This window comes from Erpetoichthys calabaricus, chromosome 13 (assembly GCF_900747795.2).
Source record: "Erpetoichthys calabaricus chromosome 13, fErpCal1.3, whole genome shotgun sequence".
Lineage (NCBI taxonomy): Eukaryota > Metazoa > Chordata > Cladistia > Polypteriformes > Polypteridae > Erpetoichthys > Erpetoichthys calabaricus.
The window spans coordinates 4,477,188-4,505,083 of NC_041406.2; the positions used below are offsets into that span (position 1 = coordinate 4,477,188).

The 27,896-nt window shown below is 43.0% G+C and overlaps 1 protein-coding gene across 1 annotated transcript in view; it reads left to right on the top strand.

The window, feature by feature from the left end:
• The window catches only part of nek11 (NIMA-related kinase 11), a 311,548-nt gene that overhangs the window by 122,034 nt on the left and 161,618 nt on the right, over positions 1 to 27,896 (top strand). Inside the window, exons 7-9 of the mRNA XM_028817897.2 lie at positions 7,214 to 7,363; positions 21,558 to 21,636; positions 24,358 to 24,428. Of these exons, the coding sequence (XP_028673730.1) occupies positions 7,214 to 7,363; positions 21,558 to 21,636; positions 24,358 to 24,428 (300 nt within the window). The remainder of the gene's footprint in view (positions 1 to 7,213; positions 7,364 to 21,557; positions 21,637 to 24,357; positions 24,429 to 27,896) is intronic.

A 27,896-nucleotide genomic window follows, 5' to 3' on the forward strand; every position in this document is an offset into this window, starting at 1 on the left:
ACCATTCTGAGAAAAATGAGCTTGTTCAATGAACGCACTCTTTTGAGCTAGTTTATGCCCAACACTGTCGGGCCTCACCCAGACAAGTCAGATTTGGGAATGAAGAAGGACGAAGCCCCCCCTGGATTGGAGGTGGAGGGAGCAAGAAAGAGAGGGAAGGATTGAAAGCGGATTGTGTTGTGGAAGAGAAGCCCACTTGAAGGTATTTTCTATTGAGTACTCAGTCTTTTGTGTCTGATGAAGTTGTGTCAGGGGTTTTAGGGGTGGGGTTGGGGGGGGGGGGTCTAAGATGCCCCCCTCCCCCAAAAGTGCTCATACCCAACAACACTAAACACCTTGATTTTCCACCACCAGTCCTAAACCGTGAAGACCCTTTGCAGTAATGAAAGGCTCGCGATGGCATCAGGCAGCGTGCGCTCCCTGAGAGAACAGGCAGGTCTTCACCAGCTGTCCGCAAATCAAGTGCGTGGTGTTAATGAGCATTTGATTACATTCGTAAAGTGAGTAAACAAAGCGTTTATTAAGTTTAAGGCCTTGTCGGCATCTTATTACTTTGTGGATTTTCATTTGTTACGTCGTCGCCAATTAGAACAAAAGCAACAGCAATGGTGATGGTCACCCCGCAGTGGATGACCCCGCGTAACATTCCTTTAATTCTTTATTATTGACAGCCTTAGAAATGAAATGAGGACAATATTTTTTATTATTATTATTTCTTTTTTTTTTATGAATTTTTGTCTGTATGGCTTATTCACCAAGAATAAACCTCGCTGGCAGATGCTTTTTACAAGTGAGGTTAGGCTTTAATTAGGTTTTCCAGGTTATTTGATTGTACTGACATGTCTTTATTTCTGCCTATCGGTCTTTTCTTTGTAAGCTATGGCTCTTATCCTTCATATTATAAAATGTCAAGTGTTACTTCAAAAATAAATAAATAAATAAGGAAAGGTTTCTTGGAGTGTTCCTTTTTATTTAATAAAACTCCTTTATGAACAAAATACCCGTTTGACTTTCAAGGTGTATGGAGGTCCAACCCACACACACCACAGCATCCCCTGGCAATCAATTTGACCCGCTCACACCTCTCTTCTGAGAATAAAGTATATTAAGTCATCTTCTATTCTTGTGCCAGAAACGGAATCCTTACCTGGAGACTTTTTAGTACACGACTTAAAATGAAGGCTAGCTCTCTGTTTCTGAGGAAGTTTGTGTGTTGTGAGTAAGGTGTGTAAGGTGGCACGGTTGTTAATGTGGGCACCTCACAGAATACCCAGCTGTTGTCCGTGTGGAGTTTGCAGATACCCTCCATGTGTCTGTTTGGGCTTCCCTTTGAGTGCTGTGTGCTTTTATACTCCCAATACGGGTTAAACTCTGGGCATCTTGTAGCTCACGACCGACTAGAAACTAGCAGTGAGTGAAAGGCAGGGAGAGATTGGGCATCAAACTAAAAGCAGTGGGTGTTCAGGGTATGGATTAGACAAGGGAAGCAGAGGATGAGAAAGCCCAACAGAATCTTTACTTCCTGCAAAGGCTGAGGAAAACCCATCTCCCGCCACCCATGCTCACCACCTTCTACAGAGGGGCTATCGAGAGCTTCCTAAGCAGCTGCATCACTGTCTGGTTTGGGTCATAGATCACAAGAGCCTGCAGAGGATAGTGAGGATAGCTGAGAAGATCATCAGAATCTGTCTTCCCTTGTAATGGACGTGTACATCACAGGCTGCATCTGCAAAGCTACCAGCATTGTGGAGGACCCGACGCACCCTACACATAAACTACTCCCCCTCCTGCTGTCTGGAAGAAGGTACCAACGCATTTGGGCCTTCACCACCTGAATGTATGATAGTTTCAGGTCAGGTCAGGTTGAGGAGCATGAACCGGTACAGCGCATTGCCGCACCCACCGCACGACGACACAGCTTGGGGTCCTGGTTGGCAACCCCCGAGGCAGACACACAGCCCAGTCCCACCATCCGGAAATTACCCTCTATCTGCTGCAGCCAGGTGTTATGTGGGTGTCCCCTTGGCCTGGTCCAGCCATTTGGGTCCTCAACAATGAGCCGGATCACCTCAGGGAATCGCACCACATGGCCGTAGTGCCGTAACTGACGCTACCTCACAATGCAGGGAATCCATGAGCAACACAAAGTCGAACCAGTGGTGTGCAAGGCTTCTCCAAAGAGACACACATGAAGGAGTCCAGTCTTTGTCTCAGGTCACTGGATAGCGTCCATGACTCACAAATAGGAAGCACCAGGACTCTAAAGACTTGGACCTTCGTCCTTTTGCTGATATCAAGAGCGCCACACACCCCTTTCAGTGACCTCATGACCCTCACGATGCTCTCCCAGTCCATCTACTGACTTCACAGGAAGAGTCACCAGAGACATGAATGTCTTACCTAAAGACTCCTAAACACTCAGGGACGAGACTGATAACACACACACACACACACACACACACACACACCTTCCCACTCAACTAGAATATGTCTTTATATTTATTAGTATACTGTTACCTTCTTCCTACTTCCAGTGTCATGTTTACATCTGTTTCTTCTATTAAGATATTGTCACATTTTGGCACATCCTGATACTTTATTTATTTATTGTACATTTAGTTATCATAAATGTGTACTGGTTGGTGCCGCACTGTCCTTGTTTGTACCACTGTCTGTCTTTGTACTGTCCCGCAGTGTCTGCCCATGCCTGCACACACGCACTTTATGTTGTAATGTGTAGTTTTCTGTATTCTGAGTAGCTCTGTGGTCCTGGAGATACAGTATGTTGTTTCGTCTCACTATGTACTGTGCTAACTGGATAGGGTTGAAATGACAATAAAAGCTACTTGATTTGACTTGGTGCAAGGAACCTCATCAGAATTGGCCGGTGTTAAGAGTGGTGTCCAGCAGGGGTCAATACTGGGGCCAATATTAATATCTATAAATGATTCGGATAGAAATATAAATAACAAAGGCGGCACGGTGGCGCAGTGGTAGCGCAGCTGCCTCGCAGTTAGGAGACCCGTCTGCGCTTCCTGGGTCCTCCCTGCGTGGAGTTTGCATGCTCTCCCCGTGTCTGCATGAGTTTCATCCCAAAGTCCAAAGACATGCAGGTTAGGTGCATTGGCGGTCCTAAATTGTCTCTGGTATGTGTGTGTGTGTGTGTGACCCTGTGTTAGGAAATAGCAGGTTGGATAATGACTGACAGACTATAAATTACAAAATGGTTAAGTTTACAGGTGATGCCAAGATAGGTGGATTGGCAGATAATTGAAAATCCATTAAATCATCACAGGGGGATCTGGACAGCAGACAGGCAGAGCCGGACTGACGTTTACAATCAGCGGGAGCTTTCCCAATGGACCACTGCCTGGCCTGGCCTGGCATTCAGAGTGACCAGTGAAATAAACTAATGGTGAAATTATACAATGTTATTATACAGGCTTGGGCAGATTTCTGCAGGATGAAATTTAATGTCAGTAAATGTAAAGTGTTACACATAGGAAGTAAATATGTGAGGTTTAAATACACGATGGGCGGTCTGGAGATCAAGAGTCCACCTTACGAGGAGGACTTAAGTGTCATAGTGGACTCATCACTGTCAACTGGCAGACAGTGTACAGGTGCCATTAAGAAGGCTAACAGAATGTCAGGTTATATAGCGCCTTGATGTGTGGAGTACAAGTCACAGGAGGTTCTGCTCTGGCTTTATAACACACTGGTGAGGCCTCATCTGGAATCCTGGGTGCAGTTTTGGGCCCACCAGACACAGCAGCACTAGAAAAAGTCCAGAGAAGAGCAACTAGGCTGATTCAGGGCTGCAGGGGATGAGTTCTGAGGGAAGATTACAAGAGCTGAGCCTAATGCTTTCATTAGGTGTAGGTCTTGTTAGGTTTTAATTCACAATTGGAGGTCTGAAAATTGAGAGTACATCTCATGAGAAGGATTTAGGAGTTGTAGTGGACTTGATACTATTGTGTTCAGAAGCCATTAAGAAGGCTAACAAAATGTCAGGTTATATAGCGTCTTCATGTGTGGCGTACAAGTCACAGGAGGTTCTGCTCAAACTTTGTAAGACACTGGTGAGGCCTAGTATGGAGAACTGGGGGCAGTTTTGGGCCCACCAGACATAGCAACATGAGAAAACGTCCAGAGAAGAACAGCTAGGCTGATTCAGGGCTACAGGGTATAAATTATGAGGGAAGAATAAAAGAGCTGAGCCTATACAGGAGATGAAGAGGAGACCTGACTGAAGTGTGCAAAATGATGAAGGGAATTAATCCAGTAGATCAAGAGTTCATCAAGAACATGTGGACACTGTTGGAAACTTGTTAAGGGGAAATTTTACACAAAAATTAGGAAGAGAACCACAGACACTTAGAATAAGTGACCAAATAGTGTGGTGGACAACAAAACTTTAGGGACCTTCAGAACTCGACTTGATGTTATTTTGGAGGAATTAAGTGCAGAAGACTGGTGAGCTTTGTTGACCTGAATGGCCTGTTCTCATCCAGATTGTTCTGCTCTTTTAAAGATTTGCTGTTTATTGCATCAAGTGCCAATAAAAACAATAATCAAAACTCAGTGTTGTGCTTTTATGTCAAATGCCATCAATTTAGCAATGACATGCAAAAAAATCAGGAGTGGTCTCCCCTCAACCTTCTCATATACTCAGATATGGGGATGGATATTTAAGGAGTAAACCACAAGACAAGGGTTATATTTTTATATTATGTACATTAAAGGACCATCAACAACAAATCAAATCAAATTAATAATATAATGAACAATTATTATAAAAGTAAAGGTGAATAAATCGGACTCTGTAGCTGCATGAATAAAAGGTAAAGTACCACTTCTGGTTAGCAAAAATAGCCCAAAAGTTGATAGAAATCTACGTTTTACCTAATACTTGTATGCAAAACTTGGTTGACTGAAGTGAAAGCATCCTTAAGTTATCGTGTTAACACACACACACAGACATAATTCCAATAATGGTATTTTCGGACTCGGGGAGGTCTAAAACATCGAGATTCATCAAAATCTCGAGGTCGAATATTTGGACGATTACAATACAAAAACTTTGTATACGAGAGTGAAAAAGGGAAAATAAAACATATGCAATATTTACAACTGCACCTCAAGTGCTACAGCAACAACATCTTCAATAACCTTCAACATCTGCAATAGGATGCTGCAGATGTTCTATCAGACGGTTGTGGCGAGCGCCCTCTTCTATGCGGTGGTGTGCTGGGGATGCAGCATTAAGAAGAAAGATGCCTCACGCCTGGAAAAACTGGCGAGGAAGGCAGGCTCTATTGTTGGCATGGAGCTGGACAGTTTAACATCTGTGGCAGAGCGACGGGCGCTGAGCAGACTCCTGTCAATTATGGAAAATCCACTGCATCCACTAAACAGGATCATCTCTAGACAGAAGAGCAGCTTCAGCGACAGACTGCTGTCACCGTCCTGCTCCACTGACAGACTGAGGAGATCGTTTCTCCCCCAAAGTATGCGACTCTTCAATTCCACCCTGGGGGGGCGGGGGTAAACGTTAACATTATATAAAGTTGGAGTATGTGAATTTCCCCTTGGGATTAATAAATTTATCTATCTATCTATCTATCTATCTATCTATCTATCTATCTATCTATCTATCTATCTATCTATCTATCTATCTATCTATCTATCTATCTATCTATCTATCTATCTATCTATCTATCTATCTATCTATCTATCTATCTATCTATTTCTAGAGCACGTTTTCATACAAGTGATGGAGCTCAAAGTGCTTTATAGGATGAAGAAAGAAAAAAGAAAAATTAAGTTCAAGCAATGATAAGTAACAAAGAATAAAGTAAAGTCTGATGGCCATGGAGGACAGGAAAAAGAAACCAAAACAAAATCTGCAGGGGTTCTGAGGCCAGGAGACCACCCAGCCCCCATAACACTAATGATCTCAATCAGTCCTTGTGGTTTTCTGGCTTCACATGGAAGAATTTGATGATGCTGGTCATGTGGACTTCTGCCCTTCAATCTAATCTAAGGTCGGCATGGTGCCCTAATCAGGTGATGGTGGCGCAGATCACCACCACAGAGAACTGGAAATAGAACAGCAGAGCAAGTAGGGGTTAGTTTGGATTGTGGAGCCATGAAGAAAAAAAATAATTCAGTGCATATAGAGAATATTAGGGATACACTAAATGAAGCTCTGAGAAAGCCATGTTAACATAATGAGTTTTCAGCAGTTTTTTTAAAGTGCTCCACTGTATTAGCCTGGTGAATTTCTATCAGTAAACTCGTATTCCAGATGTGAGGTGCCTAACATCAGAAGGCCGCCTCACCACTTCTTTTAAGTTTAGCTCATGGAATTCTAAGCAGACCCTCATTTGAAGATCTAAGGTAACGATTTGGAGTGTAAGGTGACAGGCCTTCTGAGATATAGGATGGAGCAGATTATTGAAGGCTTTGTATTTTAAAGTCCATTCTAAATGACACAGGTAATCAGTGTAGTGACGCTAAGACTGGTGTGATGTGCTCAGATTTTCTTTTCCTAGTTAAGATTCTGGCAGCTCCATTCTGCACTTGTTGCAGTCGATTGATGACTTTCTTGGGTGGTCCTGAGAGGAGTGCGTTACAGTAATCTAGTCTACTAAAAACAAAGGCATGAACTAATTTTTCAGCATGTTGAAAAGTTATAAGAGAGCTAACTTTTGTTATATTTCTTAGGTGAAAAAATGCTGTCCTGGTAATCTGATTAATATGTGATTTGAAATTTAGGTCAGAGTCAATAATGACCCCTAAATTCTTTACCTCTGTCTTGACTTTTAAGCCTAATGGATCAAGTTTATTTCTAACACCCTCATTATATCCATTATTGCCACTCACTATGATTTCCCATTTCTCCTTATTTAGTTTGAGGAAATGACTACTCAGCCACTCAGAAACGCAAGCAAAACATTGGGGTCAGTGAACCAAGAGAGTCGGGGTCATCAGGTGCTATTGATAAATACAGTTGTGTATTGTCAGCAGAGCTGTGGTGGCTCACATTAGGCCTTGAGATAATCTGACCTCATGGAAGCATGGAGACTAAAAAGAGCAGCGGACCCAGGAGAGACCCTTGTGGGCCACCATATAGAATATCATGTGTCGTCAAAGTATAATTACCACAACTAACAAAGAATTTATTTTCCTATTGCTTGCTTTCTTGCAGGTCTTTAGCATGTATCCTCTATGAGATGTGCTGTTTGGACCACGCATTCTCTGGACACAATCTGTTGTCAGTCATGATGAAAATTGTGAATGGAAAAACTCCGTCACTGCCAGAACGATACTCGGAGGAGCTAAACACAATCATGCAAAGGTAATTTTAAATTTTTAAAAAATTAAACGTCTTCCCTATCGACCTGAAAACAGTAGTCCTTTAGAAATGATTCTCACAGCACAATATACATAGAAACATTGAATCCTTCCTCTTTCTCTTCTTCTTCCCCTCTTCACAAGAGTTAGAGTCGGGAGGCAGAGGGCTCCTTTAGAAATGTTTCCTGGAAGTACTTCCAACTCTCAGTCCAAGTTTAAAGGAAGCACTTCAGGGGCAGGGGGAAGTTTTACAAAGTACGACGATTCACTCCTGCAGCACCTTCTGTTTGGAACCCATGGCATGCAGCAGGGTTGTTCCATGGGACTGTGATTCCCAGCATGCCTTGTGGTCTGGAAAATGGGAGCAGTGACACAAAAACGCTGCCTGGTAATAATTCATTGAGGGGTTATATACTCTGAAATACCCAAACCTTCCATTATCCTGGCCTCCCTTCCTAGCAAAGGATCCAGTTCTCAACCTGATCAGGATGCCAGTCCATCGCTGTCCTTCAACTCTGGTCTCCCTTCCTAGTGAGGGGCCACCTTTCCTCCTGGATGGGTTGCCCTCCCTATAGCTTTCCATGCTGCTCTAAAAAGGTGCACTCTCACAATCATAATATACTCATAAACGATATTTCCTCAAATTTTACATTCTCTGATACACTTAAAACATGACCCCATCCCACACCGTCCTGATGACACGCTCCTGAAACAAAAAGTTGGATTCGACATTCACGGTGTAGTGATTATGTTTAGTTTTTAATTCCTATTCTGTTTTAATTTTCTTTATTTCAAATCAAAGTTTTCATGTTTGTTGAGGTTGCTGAATTAATTCCCAATGTTATTTTTTTTTTTTTTTTATTTGGGTTTGTTTTTGTTATAACTTCAGGGACCGGTCAGAAAAATTTTGTGTGAATAGACCCGGGGGGAGAAAAGACAAAGTCAGGAAACAAAGCAAATCATTAACTCTTTTAGGGCGGATGTCGACTTTTGTCGACAGGAGGGGTTGAGGGCGAATGTCGACAAAAGTCGACATCCAGGGATAGGGGGCGACAATCAGCTGTTAATGGTGACAAAACTCACTGTCACGTCACAGGCATTCCCTCTGTGCTTGGAGGAATGCTAGACTCGTTGACTCGGCAACTAATCCTTGCGTGTGCGTGAGTTGCGAAATGTAAACAATGGCAAGATGGCATCGACATGTCACAAGGGAGCGAAGCAAGTGCAGAAAAGAAAACACTCAGCAGACAATGTTTTGCGCATTATCGCGGAGTTGGACTCTGATTTTTCAGAATCGGATTTTATTGACAGCGATCAGGAGATCGAACAAGACAGTGAGAAGCCGGCATCAGCTGATCGGACAACAGCCGATGCCGCGCCAGCTCATCCGCTGCCAGCTCAGCGCATTCGCACAGCCGATGCATCTACGGCAAGGTTCGCGTGGGAGGAATACACAGACATTGATCCGTGGGAGCAGAACTGGCTACCGGACTTCACAAGACGGCATGGCTTGCTGTTGGACACGACAGATCACCAGCTTCTGAACTACTTCAGGCTGCTGTCTCCTGATGCTGCTTTTCAGCTACTGTCAGACGAGACAAACAGGTAGGCAGAGAAATTTTTTGAATCGCGGGCTGCGCTTGCATCGCATTCTCGTTTTTCAAAGTGGAAACCCACAACAAAAGACGAGATGAAGCGCGCTGTGGCATTACAAATAGAGATGGGACAGAACTGGTGATATAACTTCAGGGAGCATTGGTCCAAACGTGCTTTGTCCCCTGGTGGCTTTGGACAGGTTATGCAGTGTGATGATAGGTACGTGATGCCGCAAAGTTTTATTCACTTCTGTAATAAACAGAAGCAAATCCCATGGAGTGAGCCAGGCTATAACACCATGCATAAAGTTCAGCCCCTGCTTGACATTGTGGAACCAACATAGAAACAATTTTATCAGCCTGGCTGTGATTTGTCTGTGCATGAATCTATGATAAAATAAAAGGGACACCTTTTTTTCTGCAAATATATGCCAGACAAGCTCACAAAGTATGGCATAAAGGATTTTGTACTGGCAGAAGCAAACACTGGTTTCTGCCTGAAAGTAATTACATATACAGGAAAGTATTTCTTTCAAAGAGAGAACTGTCCCTTGACAAGTCAGGTTGTGCTGGAGCTGCTTCAGGGCTATGAACATTTGGGTCATGTTGTGTACATTTGGACAATTTTTATACATGCCCAGAATTGTTCATGGAGCTACAGAGCAGAGGAATTGGAGCTTGTGGCACAGTGAGGGTGACCAGGAGACACATGGCTTCACAGTTGAAGCCAGACAGGCTGAAGATGAAAAGAGGTGACAATACGGTTTTCATGCGGGCAGAGGCATGGCACGATGGCAAACGGGTGACTTGTCTCTCTACAGTACACACTAACAATATATGTGAGAAAGTGCAGCAACAGACAATTGAAAAGTAGGCACCAAAGCAACACATATGGTAAGCAGTGCAATGTGGCAATGACTGAAATTGGCTGCTTTGAGCGAGATCAGACTTTGCAGGACTTTGCTCTGTAAAATGTATGTGAAATCATAGAGTATGCAGGCTCATACAACATGCAAGACAGTAACATTTGTCAAAAGGAAATATTTTTTTGTTGATTTCAATTGCTTTGTGTTCTTTTTTTTTTTAAAAAAATTGGTTTTTGGAAAAATATTCAGCCCCGGGAGAAAAGAAACAAAAAAAAAAATTAGCCCTAAAAGAGTTAAAACCAGAGATCATAGCAAACAAACGACAAAAAGTAAATTCCGAAAAATTCTCAAACCAAACCACGTAGTTTGCAAAGAATGAATCTAATCGACCTTTAAGTGGACACCCCGATTATGTCACTATCATAGTGCATTGTGGGAAGGATTCCCATGACAACAGGTGATACGCATAATGTTGACATAATGGTACATCTTAATACATAATTCGCCAGTCTCCTCACTCACTCACTCACTCACGTCCGTCCGAAGCCGAATGCGCAGTCGCCTTCTGCGCAGCTGCCCGAAAAACCTTACGAGACCGACATCGCGACAGGCAGTGGATTTACGGCCGCGAAAATTCAAAAAGAAAGGCGACTTCGACCGACATCCAACCCCAACATCACGGGAGGCGGCGGATTTACAGCCACAACAATTCAAAGAGAAAGGCGACTTCGATTAAAGCTCTAGAGACCTGAAAGGCGATTTCGACTACAGCTCAAGGCCTAATTACGCATTCATTCAATACACCTTTATCAGGTTTGTGGTGCTTATACTTATTATATATTATACTATTCCACTCGTGCCCGTTTCATCTTGCGTTGTCGAAACGGGCTCTTTGTCTAGTAGAAAATAAATCAAAAGGAAGTTAAAAAAGATGGGAAAAACCATAGATGTCAAGATGAAACTGACGCCAGGAAACAAATGCCTGGGTTAGAAAATTCCAGAATATACGTGTGTATTACTTTTATTGCTTCAGGAAAACCAGAGGAAAAATGAAATGCAAATTACAATTATAACAGTTTTCAGCAGTTTAAAGTAAATTGTCGCCTTTTCTTGATGCAATCGTGGTTTTCATGGGTGCTGCCATTTTGTGGTATTTTTGCTGAGGGTAGGGATCTGAGCCAGCAATTGGAAGGTTGGTGGTTTGAATCCCGAAAATGCCAGAAGTGATTCCACTCCATTAGGCCCTTGAGCAAGGCCCTTAACCTACAATTGCTCTGTCCTGGGTATGACGTTAACCTGCAACCAGCCCTGCAAGCAGGTCCTCCATCTTACAGGGAAGAACTTGGAGGTTAGTGGCAGGACTGGCACTCCAGCCACAAAAACCTCACGCTATTCCAGTGTGGTGCTGAGGTGTCACTCGGGTTGCAATCCACGCACCATAATCAGCACATGCTCCCCACCCATATTACTATGGAATTAGAATGTTAACGTCTGACGGGTGATGTTATCATCATGGAAGGTCAACCCTGGGCGTACCAAGTCATCCAAAATTTGGATAACGACAATAAACCTTGCAAGTGTATTTTATTTTTCTTGATTTCCCAGTATAAAGACTATTTTGCATGAAGTTCACCTATGGTTTTATTGTGAGCTAGGAGTCTCAAAGCACAGAATCAAAAAATCAAAAAGTGTTTGCAAAAACACTTTCAATAGTACACAAAATTATTCATACTAGCCATCAATTTTGACTTGATTCTCTAGTATAACAAAAAACACCTCAAGGTCTCAGATTAGGACCTGAGTGACACCTCAGCACCACACTAGTTCAGATGGAGTGGAACAGTGTGAGGTTTTTTATGGTGGCTGTTGTGCCAATTTTGCCACCAACCCCCAGGTTTTTCCCTGCAGTTTGGAGGGCCTATATGCAGGGCTGGATACAGATTAACATCATACCCAGGATGGAGCAATTGCAGGTTAAGGGCCTTGCTCAAGGGCCCAATGAAGCAGAGTCACTTTTGGCATTTACAGGATTTGAACTGGCGACCTTCTGATTGCCAGTGCAGATCCTTAGCCTCAGAGCCACCACTCCGGCCATTTGTCATGTGGTGGGTGCGGCAATACGCTGTATCGGTGCGTGCTCCTAACCTCTCTACTACCTCCAGCAGGTCCCGAGGATATCCCATAACTGAGTCTGCCTTCTTTATCACCTTGCTGATTCAGTGGGCCTCTCTTGAAGTGATGTTACCAGCTGAGCGCACCACACTGGCTTTCACAGAGTTAGGAAAGAGTAATGGATGTCAATACCCACTTTAAAGGAATGCAGCATTATTCACAATAGCTATCAGGTTTGACTTGATTCTCTACTACCTCCAGCAGGTCCCGAGGATATCCCATAACCAAGTCTGACTTCTTAATCACCATGTTGATTTGGTGGGCCTCTCTTGAAGTGATGTTACCAGCTGAGCACACCACACTGGCCATCACAGAGTTATAGAAGATATGAAGGATGTTATTACCCACTTTAAAGGAATGCAGTCTCCTAAGGAAGAAAGAGTCTGCTCTGGCCTTTGTTATATAGTTCCTCTGCATTACAAGACCATTCATCAGAGCAGGCCAACCATCTTCTGTTACTCTGTTGTCCAATTCTGACACTCACATTCCCATTGTGACTATTTTCGGTTTTGGACAGGGGTCAGCTTGGGCACACTGACCCCTGTCTGTGGCTATGTAGCCAGCTGTGATGCTGTTTATGTTCTGTCACCTTTCTCTCATGGCCATCTTTAAGTGTTTCTTTAATTTTTGCTCTATTAGCTCTTCTGGTGGGCTAGCCTTCGTTCCCCACGCCCCTCTGTGAGCCTCAGATGCCCGTGACCCTGTCGACAGTGGACGACTTTTTGTAGGTACTGGCCACTGCACTCCTATCATCTAGTCATCAAAATCTGAACTTTGTCGAAGTCGCTCAGATCCTTATGATTGCCAAACACATCACCTTCAAGAACTGACTGGTCACTGGTTGCCTAATACATCCCACCCTTTGACAGGCACCATTGGAACGAGACCATCAATGGTATTCACTTCACCTCTCAGTCATTTAAATGTTGGGGCTGATTGATGTATATAATGTCTGTAATTTTTGCTTTTCGTGGTATTTTAACTCTAAAATCATCAGGTAGACAAACCTTTTGTTGGAATCCCATCTCGAAAGGAATGGACAAACGGAGCTAGGGAGTCAAGATTTTTGTAAGATTACCTACGTTTGCCTCCCTGTCTAACTGGAAGTCTTTTAGTGTTTATCATCTCACTGTCTTTAACTTCGGCTCGTTCCTGACTTTGTTCTCCCCTCATATCTCGCGGTTCTCATCAATCTGTTTGCCTTTTCTTTTTTTTTGGAGTGTTAAGCTTCAGTTTTGCAGAACGATTGTATTCTGCCATTAGAGTTATGCGTTGTTGATAGCAGAGTAACATAAAGCTACACCTTCATCTACAAAAATAATGCAATATTCACCCTTAAGAACACCATCAATAGCGCTTTTCAAACACAAAGACAAATCTCAGTCCCACAAAGTAAATTGTTTCTAAATAATAGGATTCTAAAAATACACTACTTATGTAACCGTTGCATACAAAAATAAAGATGAAAATCGGCTGATTTTTAGAACCCCGCTGCTTCATCTGTAACCAATTATATTTCAGCTTCAGTTGGCTTCTGGAAGTTTTCATTTTTAACCATCTGCATTGCAATGAAGGCGCATTCAGACGGTAGCGGAGAAAGACAAATGTAATGGCGGTCATAAGTGAGCATCAAACAGATTGCAGATTAATACACTGTACAGATGAAGATTTTGGTATCTTTTCAGACAAAACGGTGTTATTAATGTTAACTGTGACTATTCAAAGTAACAATTCATTGTTAATCAGCTCCTTTGCATGTCACAGCAGCAGCCATCATTTTATGAAGATTGAGGGAGACGAGTTTTATGATGTGCTGACCACAGTTAGTTGTTCCTTGCTGCTTTGGAGCCTAATTTCTAGAGGTATTTAAACAGGAAATATTCATTTCAATAGATAGATAAAATGAAAGGCACTAAAGAATATATATATAAACATAATGAAAGACACTATATGATAGATAGATAGATAGATACAGTACATCCGGAAAGTATTCCCAGCGCATCACTTTTTCCACATTTTGTTATGTCACAGCCTTATTCCAAAATGGATTAAATTCTTTTTTTTCCTCAGAATTCTACACACAACACCCCATACTGACAACGTGAAAAAAGTTTACTTGAGATTTTTGCAAATTTATTAAAAATAAAAAAATTGAGAAAGCACATGTACATAAGTATTCACAGCCTTTTCCGTGAAGCTCCAAATTGAGCTCAGGTGCATCCTGTTTCCCCTGATCATCCTTGAGATGTTTCTGCAGCTTCATTGGAGTCCACCTGTGGTAAATTCAGTTGACTGGACATGATTTGGAAAGGCACACACCTGTCTATAGAAGGTCCCACAGTTGACAGTTCATGTCAGAGCACAAACCAAGCATGAAGTCAAAGGAATTGTCTATAGACCTCCGAGACAGGATTGTCTCGAGGCACAAATCTGGGGAAGGTTACAGAAAAATTTCTGCTGCTTTGAAGGTCCCAATGAGCACAGTGGCCTCCATCATCCGTAAGTGGAAGAAGTTCGAAACCACCAGGACACTTCCTAGAGCTGGCCGGCCATCTAAACTGAGCGATCGGGGGAGAAGGGCCTTAGTCAGGGAGGTGACCAAGAACCCGATGGTCACTCTGTCAGAGCTCCAGAGGTCCTCTTTGGAGAGAGGAGAACCTTCCAGAAGTACAACCATCTCTGTAGCAATCCACCAATCAGGCCTGTATGGTAGAGTGGCCAGACGGAAGCCACTCCTTAGTAAAAGGCACATGGCAGCCCGCCTGGAGTTTGCCAAAAGGCACCTGAAGGACTCTCAGACCATGAGAAAGAAAATTCTCTGGTCTGATGAGACAAAGATTGAACTCTTTTGGTGTGAATGCCAGGCGTCACATTTGGGGAAAACCTGGCACAATCCCTACAGTGAAGCATGGTGGTGGCAGCATCATGCTGTGGGGATGTTTTTCAGCGGCAGGGACTGGGAGACTAGTCAGGATAAAGGGAAAGATGACTGCAGCAATGTACAGAGACATCCCGGATGAAAACCTGCTCCAGAGCGCTCTTGACCTCAGACTGGGGCGACGGTTCATCTTTCAGCAGGACAACGACCCTAAGCACACAGCCAAGATATCAAAGGAGTGGCTTCAGGACAACTCTGTGAATGTCCTTGAGTGGCCCAGCCAGAGCCCAGACTTGAATCCGATTGAACATCTCTGGAGAGATCTTAAAATGGCTGTGCACCGACGCTTCCCATCCAACCTGATGGAGCTTGAGAGGTGCTGCAAAGAGGAATGGGCGAAACTGGCCAAGGATAGGTGTGCCAAGCTTGTGACATCATATTCAACAAGACTTGAGGCTGAAATTGCTGCCAAAAGTGCATCGACAAAGTATTGAGCAAAGGCTGTGAATACTTATGGACATGGGATTTCTCAGTTTTTTTATTTTTAATAAATTTGCAAAAATCTCAAGTAAACTTTTTTCACGTTGTCATTATGGGGTGTTGTGTGTAGAATTCTGAGGAAAAAAATGAATTTAATCCATTTTGGACTAAGGCTGTAAGATAACAAAATGTGGAAAAAGAGATGCGCTGTGAATACTTACTGGATGCACTGTAGATAGCAAAGGCACTACATTATAGATAGATTAATGTGAAAGTCACTACATAAGAGATAGTGTGGTCAACGGAGGACATGGGGAAGTTGAAAAAGTGGATTGTCAGCCAGGTCGTCCCATTTAATAAAATGATGTAAACACAAAAGAAAACAAGCGCAAAACAATTGACACAATAGACAATGGTCGTCTCAGATTAAGTAATGCTGCTCATGTGGGGCAGGTCTAGTGTTTGGCAGAGCTCCTTCCTCCAGTCAGCTTTGGTCTCCCGGAGACAGTAAACGTTTATAGGGCTCCGTCTGGAACGGGTGGAGTCAGTTGCTCTCATGGGCCATCTTCTCTGCACTATGAAAAAAAATTGCACCCTCCAGTCCTGTACTGAAAAAAAAATGGCACCTCCTGTCCAGGAGTGGAGGTACACACCTCCAACAAGCCTGAAGGTAATCCTCTGACATGCTTGCATAACGATAGATAGATAGAGAGATAGCACAAGTCCAAAGCAAGATGCTTATTTCTCAGGGGAGTGATTTTCCTTCTCTCCCCATCTCAAGACAGTACATCAAGCAAAAAGCACACAAGACTCAGCCCTCTTCTTTCTTCTCTCTTTCTCTGCCGCCTCCACTCCTCTCCCAGCAAACTTCGTCCACCTGCTCCTGACTCTGGCTCCTTGAATGGAGTGAGGTGGCTCCTTTTATTCAGCACCTGGGAGTGGTCCAGGTTGCTCATCAGTATTACCTGGAATCACTCTCAGGTGTGGTGGAAGTCCAGTATAGGGCTCTGAAGCTCCCCCTGGCAGCCTCCATGCAACCCAACAGGGCTGTACCAAACTCCAAGTCCTAGCATGCCCTGTGGGAATCTGTGGTGCCCAACCGCACAGGAGGGCTGCCTTCTAGCGTCCCAGGGGAGGTAGTGCCTCACAGATGCTCTCTCTTCCCTGGTCCTTCCATCCAGTTGGCACCCTGGCTGGGTAATGGCTGAGGCAACCCTTCACAAGAAATAGATGGACAACCTCCATTAAACACAAACAGAACAACTGCAAAAAATAAGAACAAGCTCCTTAATTCTCAAAAAAGTGAGCGGTCCCACTGCGGCACTATAGATGCATTTTGCTGTAAGTATAAAGGAGCCCCAGAAGTACAATACAATACAATTTATTTTTGTATAGCCCCAAATCCCACAAGATGTGCCGCAATGAGCTTTAACAGGCCCTGCCTTTTGACAGCCCCCCAGCCTTGATTCTCTAAGAAGACAAGGAGAACTCCCAAAAAAAAAGGAACTTCATTTAATGGAGTAATATTTAAACTTTGAATTTCAACTTTGTAAGTTATAATTAAATCTAATGTGTGTGGTTATGATTATGAGTTGGACCTTTGACAATCTGACAAAATCCTACTGAGTTTAATAAATAAGTGAAACATTTGCTAAAAGTGTCACTTTCCACATCAATTTGTACATTAAAATCCCCCATCAGTACTACGTGACCATAATTTATAACCAAATCAGATAAAAGGTTGCTAAATTCAGTCATGAACAATGATATGGCCCTGGTGGTCTGTAGACTAGCACTATAATTGTATTGAAATCTGTTTTAATATTTAAAATAAATGCCTCAAAGGATGTAAAGTCACCTAAATTTTTAGAAGTGATTTGCATTTTGTTACAATGATTTATTCCATGGCCTCCTCCTCAACCAGAATCCCTAGACTTATGAAGGAATGAGTATCCATCTGGTGACGCCTCAGCTAGGGGTACAGTGTCACATTTACTAAGCCAGGTTTCGGTGAGAAGACACAGATCAGATTTTGTACTTAATAAAATATCATTTACCAAAACAGCTTTACTTCTAAGAGAGGTAATGTTCAATAAACAGCATTTTAAACTGCATGCTTCTTTCTGAACTGGTGATATATTTTTTGTTTTAATTTGAAGTAAATTTCTATTACAGATGCCCCTGGTGGAGGGTCTGGTTTTATCTCTTGGCCTAATTATACACCTTATTTTTTGTTTATCAAGTAATTTAAGGTTTGCATCAAGACTAAATTGGGATTATGGGTAACAGCTTCAGGATAGTAACAGGGATAAACAATAGCCTGTGATTTAAGATCACATGACTGCGGCCTGGATGGTGCTCTAATCAGTCAATCATGCAGTTTTGCTGCCATATTTTGGGATAATACATAAGATCCCCTCCAGTTAGGATGAAGACCATCTCTTTTGAAAAATCCAGGCCTTTCCCAAAAATCATCCCAATTGTTCACAAACGCTATGCTTTTATTTGCACACCAGGTTTCTAGCCAGCAGTGAAGGGAACGCAATCTGCTATAAATCAGATCTTGAGGTGATGTTACCAGCTGAGCACACCACACTGGGCATTGCACAATTATAGAAGAGTAAAGGATGCCACTAACCACCGGAATGCAGCATTACTCATTACAGTCATCAGTTCTGGCTTGATTGTCACTTACCTCCAGCAGGTCCAGAGAGTGTCCCAAAACTGAGCCAGCCTTCTTAAATGGATTGTTGATTCGGTGGGCCTCTCTTGAATTGATGGTACCAGCCGAACACACCACATTGTCTATCACAGAGTTAGAGAAGTATAAATGATGTCAATACCCACTTTAAAGGAATGCAGCATTATTCACAATAGCTATTAGGTTTGACTTGATTCTGTACTACCTCCAGCAGGTCCTGAGGATGTCCCATAACTGAGCTGGCCTTTTTAATCACCTTATTGATTTGGTAGGCTTCTCTTGAAGTGATGTCACCAACCCAGTACACCACTTTGGCAATCACAAAGTTGTAGAAGATGTAAAGGTGGTCACTACCACCATTAAAGGAGCACAATCTCCTAAGACAGAAAGAGTTTGTTTCGCTCTTTCTTATATAGTTACTGTGTTACGAGACCAGTCCAGCCTATAACTGATGAGGACCCCCAATTACTTGTGGCAGTTCAACATTTCCTCCTCATCCACTCCCTGAGTAGTGACCAGACGTAGATCCTCTTTGGTGTGGTTAAAATCAATAACCTCTTCCTTGGATTTGTTGATGTTGAGTTGCAGACAATTCTCAAAATTCTCCACCTGACCCCTCTCCTCTGTCTCATCCCCCCTTATCAATACACCCCATTACCACAGGACCATCAGAGAATTTCTACACGTGACCTGATGTCATATTTACAGTCTGAGGTGTACAGGGTAGACAGAGAAGGTGACAGTTCCTTGTGGTGCTCCAGTTTTGCTCACACAGTCCAGATTCTCACACACTGTGTGACCGACTGACAGTACATTTTTCAGATGATTATAATTTTGTTTGCTGTGATGATTAACTTACCTCGTGCAGCAGAAGAAGTTGGTGTATTGGTGTATAAGCAGGTTGGCATTTGACTAACTTGGGTTGTGGATCCGATTTGCCGTCAGGTGCGGGGCCATCAGACAATTACAAAAAGGACACTCTGCATAACATGCTTGTTAAAGTGACTTGTCACCGGTAAATTTGAAACTGTGCACTAATCCATAATTTCAAGTCATACAGAATGTTTCTCTGTTTTAAATTGGATGAGTCTGTAAATTCTCCAAAGCTTCTTACTAGAAGATTTTGAGTTTTTCAAAACATTGATTTCAGTGCTCTGCTTAGGAGATCTCTATGAAAATTAAGTTTTACCGGACGCAAATTTTGAAGAATAAGCATGCCAAGCTTCAACAAAATTGGTCCACTGGGAGGCTGCTTGTCTCATTTGGACAGCCAAATGGCCATAGGGAGTGTTCTATGGGTGCTGGACATGAGGGAAATCTGGGGAAAGACATGGATGAGACACCGTCACTAACAGATTTACCATTTGTCACTCTGAAATGGAGGAAGAGAAATACCTAGAATGATGATGAGGTCACTGCCACCTTCTCACCACAAACCCTACACCTTCTGGCTCTGTCACTATAAAAATGAACCTACCTCAAGATGTTGCTCTTCATTCCTGAACCAGCATCACAACAGGACCAAGCATCATCTTGAAGCCTTTTTTGCTATTGGCATGAAGACAAACTCTTGTCCCGCACATTTGTGCAACTCTCTTGTCCTCCAGCCAATCTCAATTTAAATGAGCCATCCCACGGGACCCTGACACTCATGGTGCTTTCTTTGTTGTCTCAAAATAGACATGGCAACCAAGGTTATTATAGTTTTGCCTTTTTATATTAGTTTTTATTTCTATATTTTTTCTGACCTTACTTGGAAATTCAGTTTAGTTTTAGTTTTCCTTCATCGTTATTTTTAGTTTTAATTTAGTTTTTATTTCACAAAGACATTTCTATTTTATTTTATATATTTTAGTTTCAGTTTAGTTTTAGTAATTATGGAACGGTTAAAGAGCTACTAAGGAGTTTAGTTTTGTGTCACAGTCAGACAGAACTGTACACTTAACGGATTTGGATATGAGTTTAATGTTTGTGGAAGCTGACTACACTACATGGTTTGCTATCTGGTTTTGTTTTTGTCTGATAGAAACAAGCATAATCAAAACCAGATACTGCATATGAACAATTTGCACAATTTAATAAATTTTTAAAAATATTTTCTATGTCATTTGTGCCGAACAAATCTGTGATGACTGTTGGCACTATTTATCTTTTCCTTTTTTTTGCACAGAATAGGCCAATTTGTGATGAAATTTAGGTGAATTTTAAGGTTTGAGGGTTTTTTTTACTCTAAATGGCTACAGCACACAACATATCCTGTTCCAAGACAGGAAAGCTGATTGACGAGACCCACTCTGTGTCATAATATGAAGTCTTACACATGGCAAAGGACTTCAATAGCCAAGCGTTAATCTTAACACAGGTGTCCTCCCTCGGGCTTCATAGGCCCAAAAGGTATTTCCATCCATCCATTTTCCAACCCGCTGAATCCGAATACAGGGTCACGGGGGTCTGCTGGAGCCAATCCCAGCCAACACAGGGCACAAGGCAGGAAACAAACCTGGGCAGGGTGCCAACCCACCGCAGGACACACACAAACACACCCACACACCAAGCACACACTAGGGCCAATTTAGAATCGCCAATCCACCTAACCAGCATGTCTTTGGAATGTGGGAGGAAACCGGAGCGCCCGGAGGAAACCCACGCAGACACGGGGAGAACATGCAAACTCCACGCAGGGAGGACCCGGGAATCGAACCCAGGTCCCCAGATCTCCCAACTGCGAGGCAGCAGCGCTACCCACTGCGCCACCGTGCCGCCCCCAAAAGGTATTTGAACCTTCAAAAAAAAAAAACCTTAAATATCCCAAAATTAACACAAAAATCCACAAGAGAAGGGATGGCCTTAAACCGTCAGCTTGTATTAAACCGGGAGTCTTTATAAATGAAAGATTTATGTACAAGAATCATGAAAAAACAAAAAAAGGGCTAAGAAGGACAAAAAAGGGCAGAAGGACTTGTCTTAAAGGCAATCCTAAGCAAACAACTCCAAGTACGCAACACAAAAAAATCTGACTCCATAATCACAAGCACAAAAATCCCCAAAAACAGAAATTCCACACAGAAAGCAATGCTTACAGAACTCTACATTCAAATGAATGATCTCCAACTCCTGAGCCTTCTCAGCTCACTTACATAGCCGAAGGGTGGGCTCAGGACAGTGGACGTCAGGGTGGTCCCACTTTTTGGGGCTCCACCCTCAAAGAACAGGGAGTAAATGTAAATTGAAAGAGTTGTTACAATAATAAACATCATTGAAAATATGTGAAAACATGAGACATAATTGGATGGAAAACAATAAAAACACTTCGGTTCACTTGGTGGGCAGAAGATGAGACTTCAGCATGTTGAGTATGGGAAAGGCACCATAAAAATAAATTGTATTACTATTATGATTCATTGTTGCTTTGCCACACTCCCATGCTATTTGCCCGTTTCTGTAAATGGCAGATCTTCACTTTTAATGAGGGTTTCTTGCCATTAATGACATTCTTCTGTTTTCAGTATGCTGAACAAGAATCCCTCATTAAGGCTGTCGGCCACAGAAATTCTACGAGTCAAATTCATCGAAGATCATTTGCAGGTAATTCTTTGGCTGTTATTTATCTCTGCATTTTTTGCTTAAGTTTAGCAGCTTGTGCTCAGTAATTTTTTGTATACAATATATTATATATTAATTATGTACATTATATATTTTATATATACATATATAATACACATACTGTATGTATACATTATATATACAGTGCATCCGGAAAGTATTCACAGCGCATCACTTTTTCCACATTTTGTTATGTTACAGCCTTATTCCAAAATGGATTAATTTTTTTCCTCAGAATTCTACACACAACATGAGGTTTTTACAAATTTATTAAAAATAAAAAAAACTGAGAAATCCCATGTCCATAAGTATTCACAGCCTTTGCTCAATACTTTGTTGATGCCCCTTTGGCAGCAATTACAGCCTCAAGTCTTGTTGAATATGATGCCACAAGCTTGGCATACCTATCCTTGGCCAGTTTGGCCCATTCCTCTTTGCAGCACCTCTCAAGCTCCATCAGGTTGGATGGGAAGCGTCGGTGCACAGCCATTTTAAGATCTCTCCAGAGATGTTCAATCAGATTCAAGTCTGGGCTCTGGCTGGGCCACTCAAGGACATCCACAGAGTTGTCCTGAAGCCACTCCTTTGATATCTTGGCTGTGTGCTTAGGGTCGTTGTCCTGCTGAAAGATGAACCGTCGCCGCAGTCTGAGGTCAGGAGCGCTCTGGAGCAGGTTTTCATCCAGGATGTCTCTGTACATTGCTGCAGTCATCTTTCCCTTTATCCTGACTAGTCTCCCAGTTCCTGCCGCTGAAAAACATCCCCACAGCATGATGCTGCCACCACCATGCTTCACTGTAGGGATGGTATTGGCCTGGTGATGAGCGGTGCCTGGTTTCCTCCAAACGTGACGCCTGACATTCACACCAAAGAGTTCAATCTTTGTCTCATTAGACCAGAGAATTTTCTTTCTCATGGTCTGAGAGTCCTTCAGGTGCTTTTTGGCAAACTCCAGGCGGGCTGCCATGTGCCTTTTACTAAGGAGTGGCTTCCGTCTGGCCACTCTACCATACAGGCCTGATTGGTGGATTGTTGCAGAGATGGTTGTCCTTCTGGAAGGTTCTCCTCTCTTCACAGAGGACCTCTGGAGCTCTGACAGAGTGACCATCGGGTTCTTGGTCACCTCCCTGACTAAGGCCCTTCTCCCCCGATCGCTCAGTTTAGATGGTCGGCCAGCTCTAGGAAGAGTCCTGGTAGTTTCGAACTTCTTCCACTTATGGATGACGGAGGCCACTGTGCTCATTGGGACCTTCAAAGCAGCAGAAATTTTTCTGTAACCTTCCCCAGATTTGTGCCTCGACACAATCCTGTCTCGGAGGTCTACAGACAATTCCTTTGACTTCATGCTTGGTTTGTGCTCTGACATGAACTGTCAACTGTGGGACCTTATATAGACAGGTGTGTGCCTTTCCAAATCATGTCCAACCAACTGAATTTACCACAGGTGGACTCCAATGAAGCTGCAGAAACATCTCAAGGATGATCAGGGGAAACAGGATGCACCTGAGCTCAATTTGGAGCTTCACAGCAAAGGCTGTGAATACTTATGTGCATGTGCTTTCTCAATCTTTTTATTTTTAATAAATTTGCAAAAATCTCAAGTAAACTTTTTTCACATTGTCATTATGGGGTGTTGTGTGTAGAATTCTGAGGAAAAAAATTAATTGAATCCATTTTGGAATAAGGCTGTAACATAACAAAATGTGGAAAAAGTGATGTGCTGTGAATACTTTCCGGATGCACTGTATATAGATATATAGATGTGAAAGGCACCATATAATAGATAGATAGATTGATGAAAGGCACTATATGATAGATAGATGGATGTGAAAGGCACTATATAAAAAAGAGGTCTCTGCCTCATCTTAGATAAACTATCAACGTAATTTTCCAAAGTTAGAATGAGGTAAATGAGTAACGAACAACCCTGCAGAAATGAAGCAGTCTTTAGAGTAATGAGAGAATCTACATGAGTCCGAAATTACCGGTGCCGTTAATTGACAAAAGGAGGTAATTAAGTTCTGCATTTTAAGAGTGAGATGACAAATATCATGTATTCGATAAAGTCACACATGCTACACTGCCAATCCCTTGGGCGACTTACCATGACCCAGTGGTTTAGAAACAGTGCCATTCAAGGACCTGGTGCACGGACACTGAGACTCGAAGAGACCCTCTATTGCAATGACCTCTATACATTGTAACTGATGTGCGGCCAATTGGCCGGTCCCCAAAGGAGCTGTAAGTTGTCCCATAACTGTACCAAGTAAAGAGATTGAATACTTGTGACAGTGTAGTAGATTTGCGAAAATTCTTGTAAACCCATTTTTGCTTGTAGTTCCTGGGTACTGAGTGTTACTTGATGAAGAGAAAAATTAATTGTAATGATTTTAGTACAAGGCTGCAACGTAACAAGATGTGCCCAAAGTCTGAGGTCTTTCTGAAGGCCATGAGTGTCTCTGCCATGTGTTGAATCCCAGACTTTGGCTACCTGTGAGCTTGAAAAAGCAAAGCACCAACAAATGGATGTAATGTTGCCTCTTTGCACTTTCTACATGTACAGTTTGTCAGATTCCTGTTGTGTCTGTGGCTTAGTTTGATTTGCTATACTTGAAAATGAGTTTAAAGCGGTGCATCCATCAAGTAATGGCCTCCTGTAATGATGCCTCTTCCCATGACATGTTGTTTGATTTTGTGTTACAGAGTATAAAATTAAAGTTTTCCGGCATGACTCTGAACTGCCAGAATGATTCCCGACACATCATTAACGCCCTGTAAGTACGCCTTGTCTTTTTGCTCTCCTACGCTGTTTTTCAACATCCTGGTGGGTCTTTCTCACAACTGGGCCTGTTAAGTGAAGTAACTCAAATGCAAGTGTCATTTCGTATCTTTAGCTGGTATGTCACGGCGGGCATGAAGATGCACCTCAAATGATCTGAGATAATAATAATGCAGTGTAAGCCCTGGGTGCTTTGGGATACAGGATGGCACTAAGCAGTGATGTGAGGTGGCAGTTGGAAAGGACAGGGACACTTAAGCAGACAATGAGGGAATTTATTACAAATGAAATCTGCGTAAAATGGTAATAAAGGGGAGTGGCAAAAGGAACAAAATATGAAAGAAAAAAGCAATGTCTTGATAGAGATGAACGCTACCAAGACAAAGGACCTGGTCATGGACTTCTGCTGTGCCAGGGAGCCCCATAAGACCTTAGGACATCTGAACTGGAGAATCGATTAAGTAACAGTATAGAGCTGCTGTGCTAAGACCAATGCTATTTTTAATATACAGTCAATTCCTGAAAAACCACGGGGATACAGAAACCACCGATACGGAAGTGTTGATCCTATGGGAAAAATGGGTTTAGGTTTAGTCTGGACGCCGACTTTAGGTGGGGTCTGCAGTGGGGGAGACGCATTTGTGCAGATGCGCTGGCCCCCTACTCTTTCTACTTGAGGCTCGGTAATGATCCTTCCACTGCTTCACCTACAGAAATCTAATTACAGCATTTAATTCTTCTATAGTCAGGTTTCATCATCTTCTAAGTGCTGAGCCCGAGGTCACAAGCAATTGCAGCAGGCCTGATCTGAAGACCTCACTAAACCATCCTATCCATAGTAGTGGAAGGTGGTGTGTAAAAAGTGCAGGGACTTAATTATTGTGAGCTTATGACCCGCTCTTACTGGGAATTCCTCATTTGTTCGGGAACAATTGCAAGCCCAGTTCTCATCATGAACAGGGTTCAATGGCTTACCCATTCCTCTCTGCATGGGGGAGACAAACGTTTATCCATTTGGTGTAGTGCCAGTGTCGCCCCAGACATCTAAGGGCATCACAGAAATGTTATCACTCAGTCTCACGTGTCACTCACACATGATGGGGGTCTCTGAATTTTTTTACTTCTGCTGTGCATGGCTGGGAATGCAATCCCATGATGTCTTTTCCTGGCTCATCCCGTGGTACACAGTTGAGGGCTTTATCCGTGAATTGGTGAAATCAGTCTGTGGGTGTTGAGAATGTGTTACTGTTTTATAATAGTGAAAAAGTGAATCCATGAGAACGGCATCTAGATATCAAGGATTTATTGTGTGCATATATATATACAGTACAGTGGAACCTCAGGTCACGACCGTAATTTGTTCCAAAACTCTGGTTGCAACCCGATTTGGTCGTGACCCGAAGTAATTTCCCCCATAGGATTGTATATAAATACAATCAATCTGTTCCAGACCATAGGAGCTGTATGTAAATATATACAGTGCATCCAGAAAGTATTCACAGTGCTTCATCACTTTTTCCACATTTTGTTATGTTACAGCCTTATTCCAAAATGGATTAAATTCATTTTTTTCCCTCAGAATTCTACACACAACACCCCATAATGACAACGTGAAAAAGTTTTACTTGAGATTTTTGCAAATGTATTAAAAATAAAAAAAACTGAGAAATCCCATGTACATTAGTATTCACAGCCTTTGCCATGAAGCTCGAAATTGAGCTCAGGTGCCTCCTGTTTCCCCTGATCATCCTTGAGATGTTTCTGCAGCTTCATTGGAGTCCATCTGTGGTAAATTCAGTTGACTGGACATGATTTGGAAAGGCACACACCTGTCTATAGAAGGTCCCACAGTTGACAGTTCATGTCAGAGCACAAACCAAGCATGAAGTCAAAGGAATTGTCTGTAGACCTCTGAGACAGGATTGTCTCGAGGCACAAATCTGGGGAAGGCTACAGAAAAATTTCTGCTGCTTTGAAGGTCCCAATGAGCACAGTGACCTCCATCATCCGTAAGTGGAAGAAGTTCAAAACCATCAGGACTCTTCCTAGAGCTGGCCGGCCATCTAAACTGAGCAATCGGGGGAGAAGGGCCTTAGTCAGGGAGGTGACCAAGAACCCGATGTTCACTCTGTCAGAGCTCCAGAGGTCCTCTGTGGAGAGAGGAGAACCTTCCAGAAGGACAACCATCTCTGCAGCAATCCACCAATCAGGCCTGTATGGTAGAGTGGCCAGACAGAAGCCACTCCTTAGTAAAAGGCACATGGCAGCCCACCTGGAGTTTGCCAAAAGGCACCTAAAGGACTCTCAGACCATGAGAAAGAAAATTCTCTGGTCTAATGAGACAAAGATTGAGCTCTTTGGTGTGAATGCCAGGCGTCACGTTTGGAGGAAACCAGGCACCGCTCATCACCAGGCCAATACCATCCTTACAGTGAAGCATGGTGGTGGCAGCATCATGCTGTGGGGATGTTTTTCAGCAGCAGGAACTGGGAGACTAGTCAGGATAAAGGGAAAGATGACTGCATCAATGTACAGAGACATCCTGGATGAAAACCTGCTCCAGAGCGCTCCTGACCTCAGACTGGGGCGACGGTTCATCTTTCAGCAGGACAATGACCCTAAGCACACAGCCAAGATATCAAAGGAGTGGCTTCAGGACAACTCTGTGAATGTCCTTGAGTGGCCCAGCCAGAGCCCAGCCTTGAATCCGATTGAACATCTCTGGAGAGATCTTAAAATGGCTGTGCACCGATGCTTCCCATCCAACCTGATGGAGCTTGAGAGGTGCTGCAAAGAGGAATGGGCAAAACTGGTCAAGGATAGGTGTGCCAAGCTTGTGACATCATATTCAACAAGACTTGAGGCTGGAATTGCTGCCAAAGGTGCATCGACAAAGTATTGAGCAAAGGCTGTGAATACTTATGGACATGGGATTTCTCAGTTTTTTTATTTTTAATAAATGTGCAAAAATCTCAAGTAAACTTTTTTCACGTTGTCATTGCTGGGTCCTGTGGGGAACGCCAGGAGGAGCTGTTGGATTTGGGAGTCCCTACTCAGTACGGCTCCTGCCTCACTTGGAGGTGCTTTGGAGCAGCAGCATCATATCAGGGGAAGCACTAGCGGGGATTAGATAAAAGGTGTCTATTTATCTCGGTGCCGGGTAAGGTCGTCGCTAGGGTTGTCCTCAATAGGATCTGTGATCACTTGCACACCTACCAGCGACCGGAACAGTCTGGTTTTATTCCCTAAGAAGTCTACCATCGACCACATGCTGGCACTGAGGGTTCTCATGGAGCATATCGGCAGAGTTTTTTTGCAGTCTTTGCCGATTTTTGTAAGGCATTCAACTCAGTTGATCGAGCTGCCCTGTGGGACATCCTGAGACCTCGCAGGTTCCCCTCATGGTTGCTGGGTATCATGGCCGGCCTGTACACTGGTACTCTGAATGCTGTGCAGAGTGGAG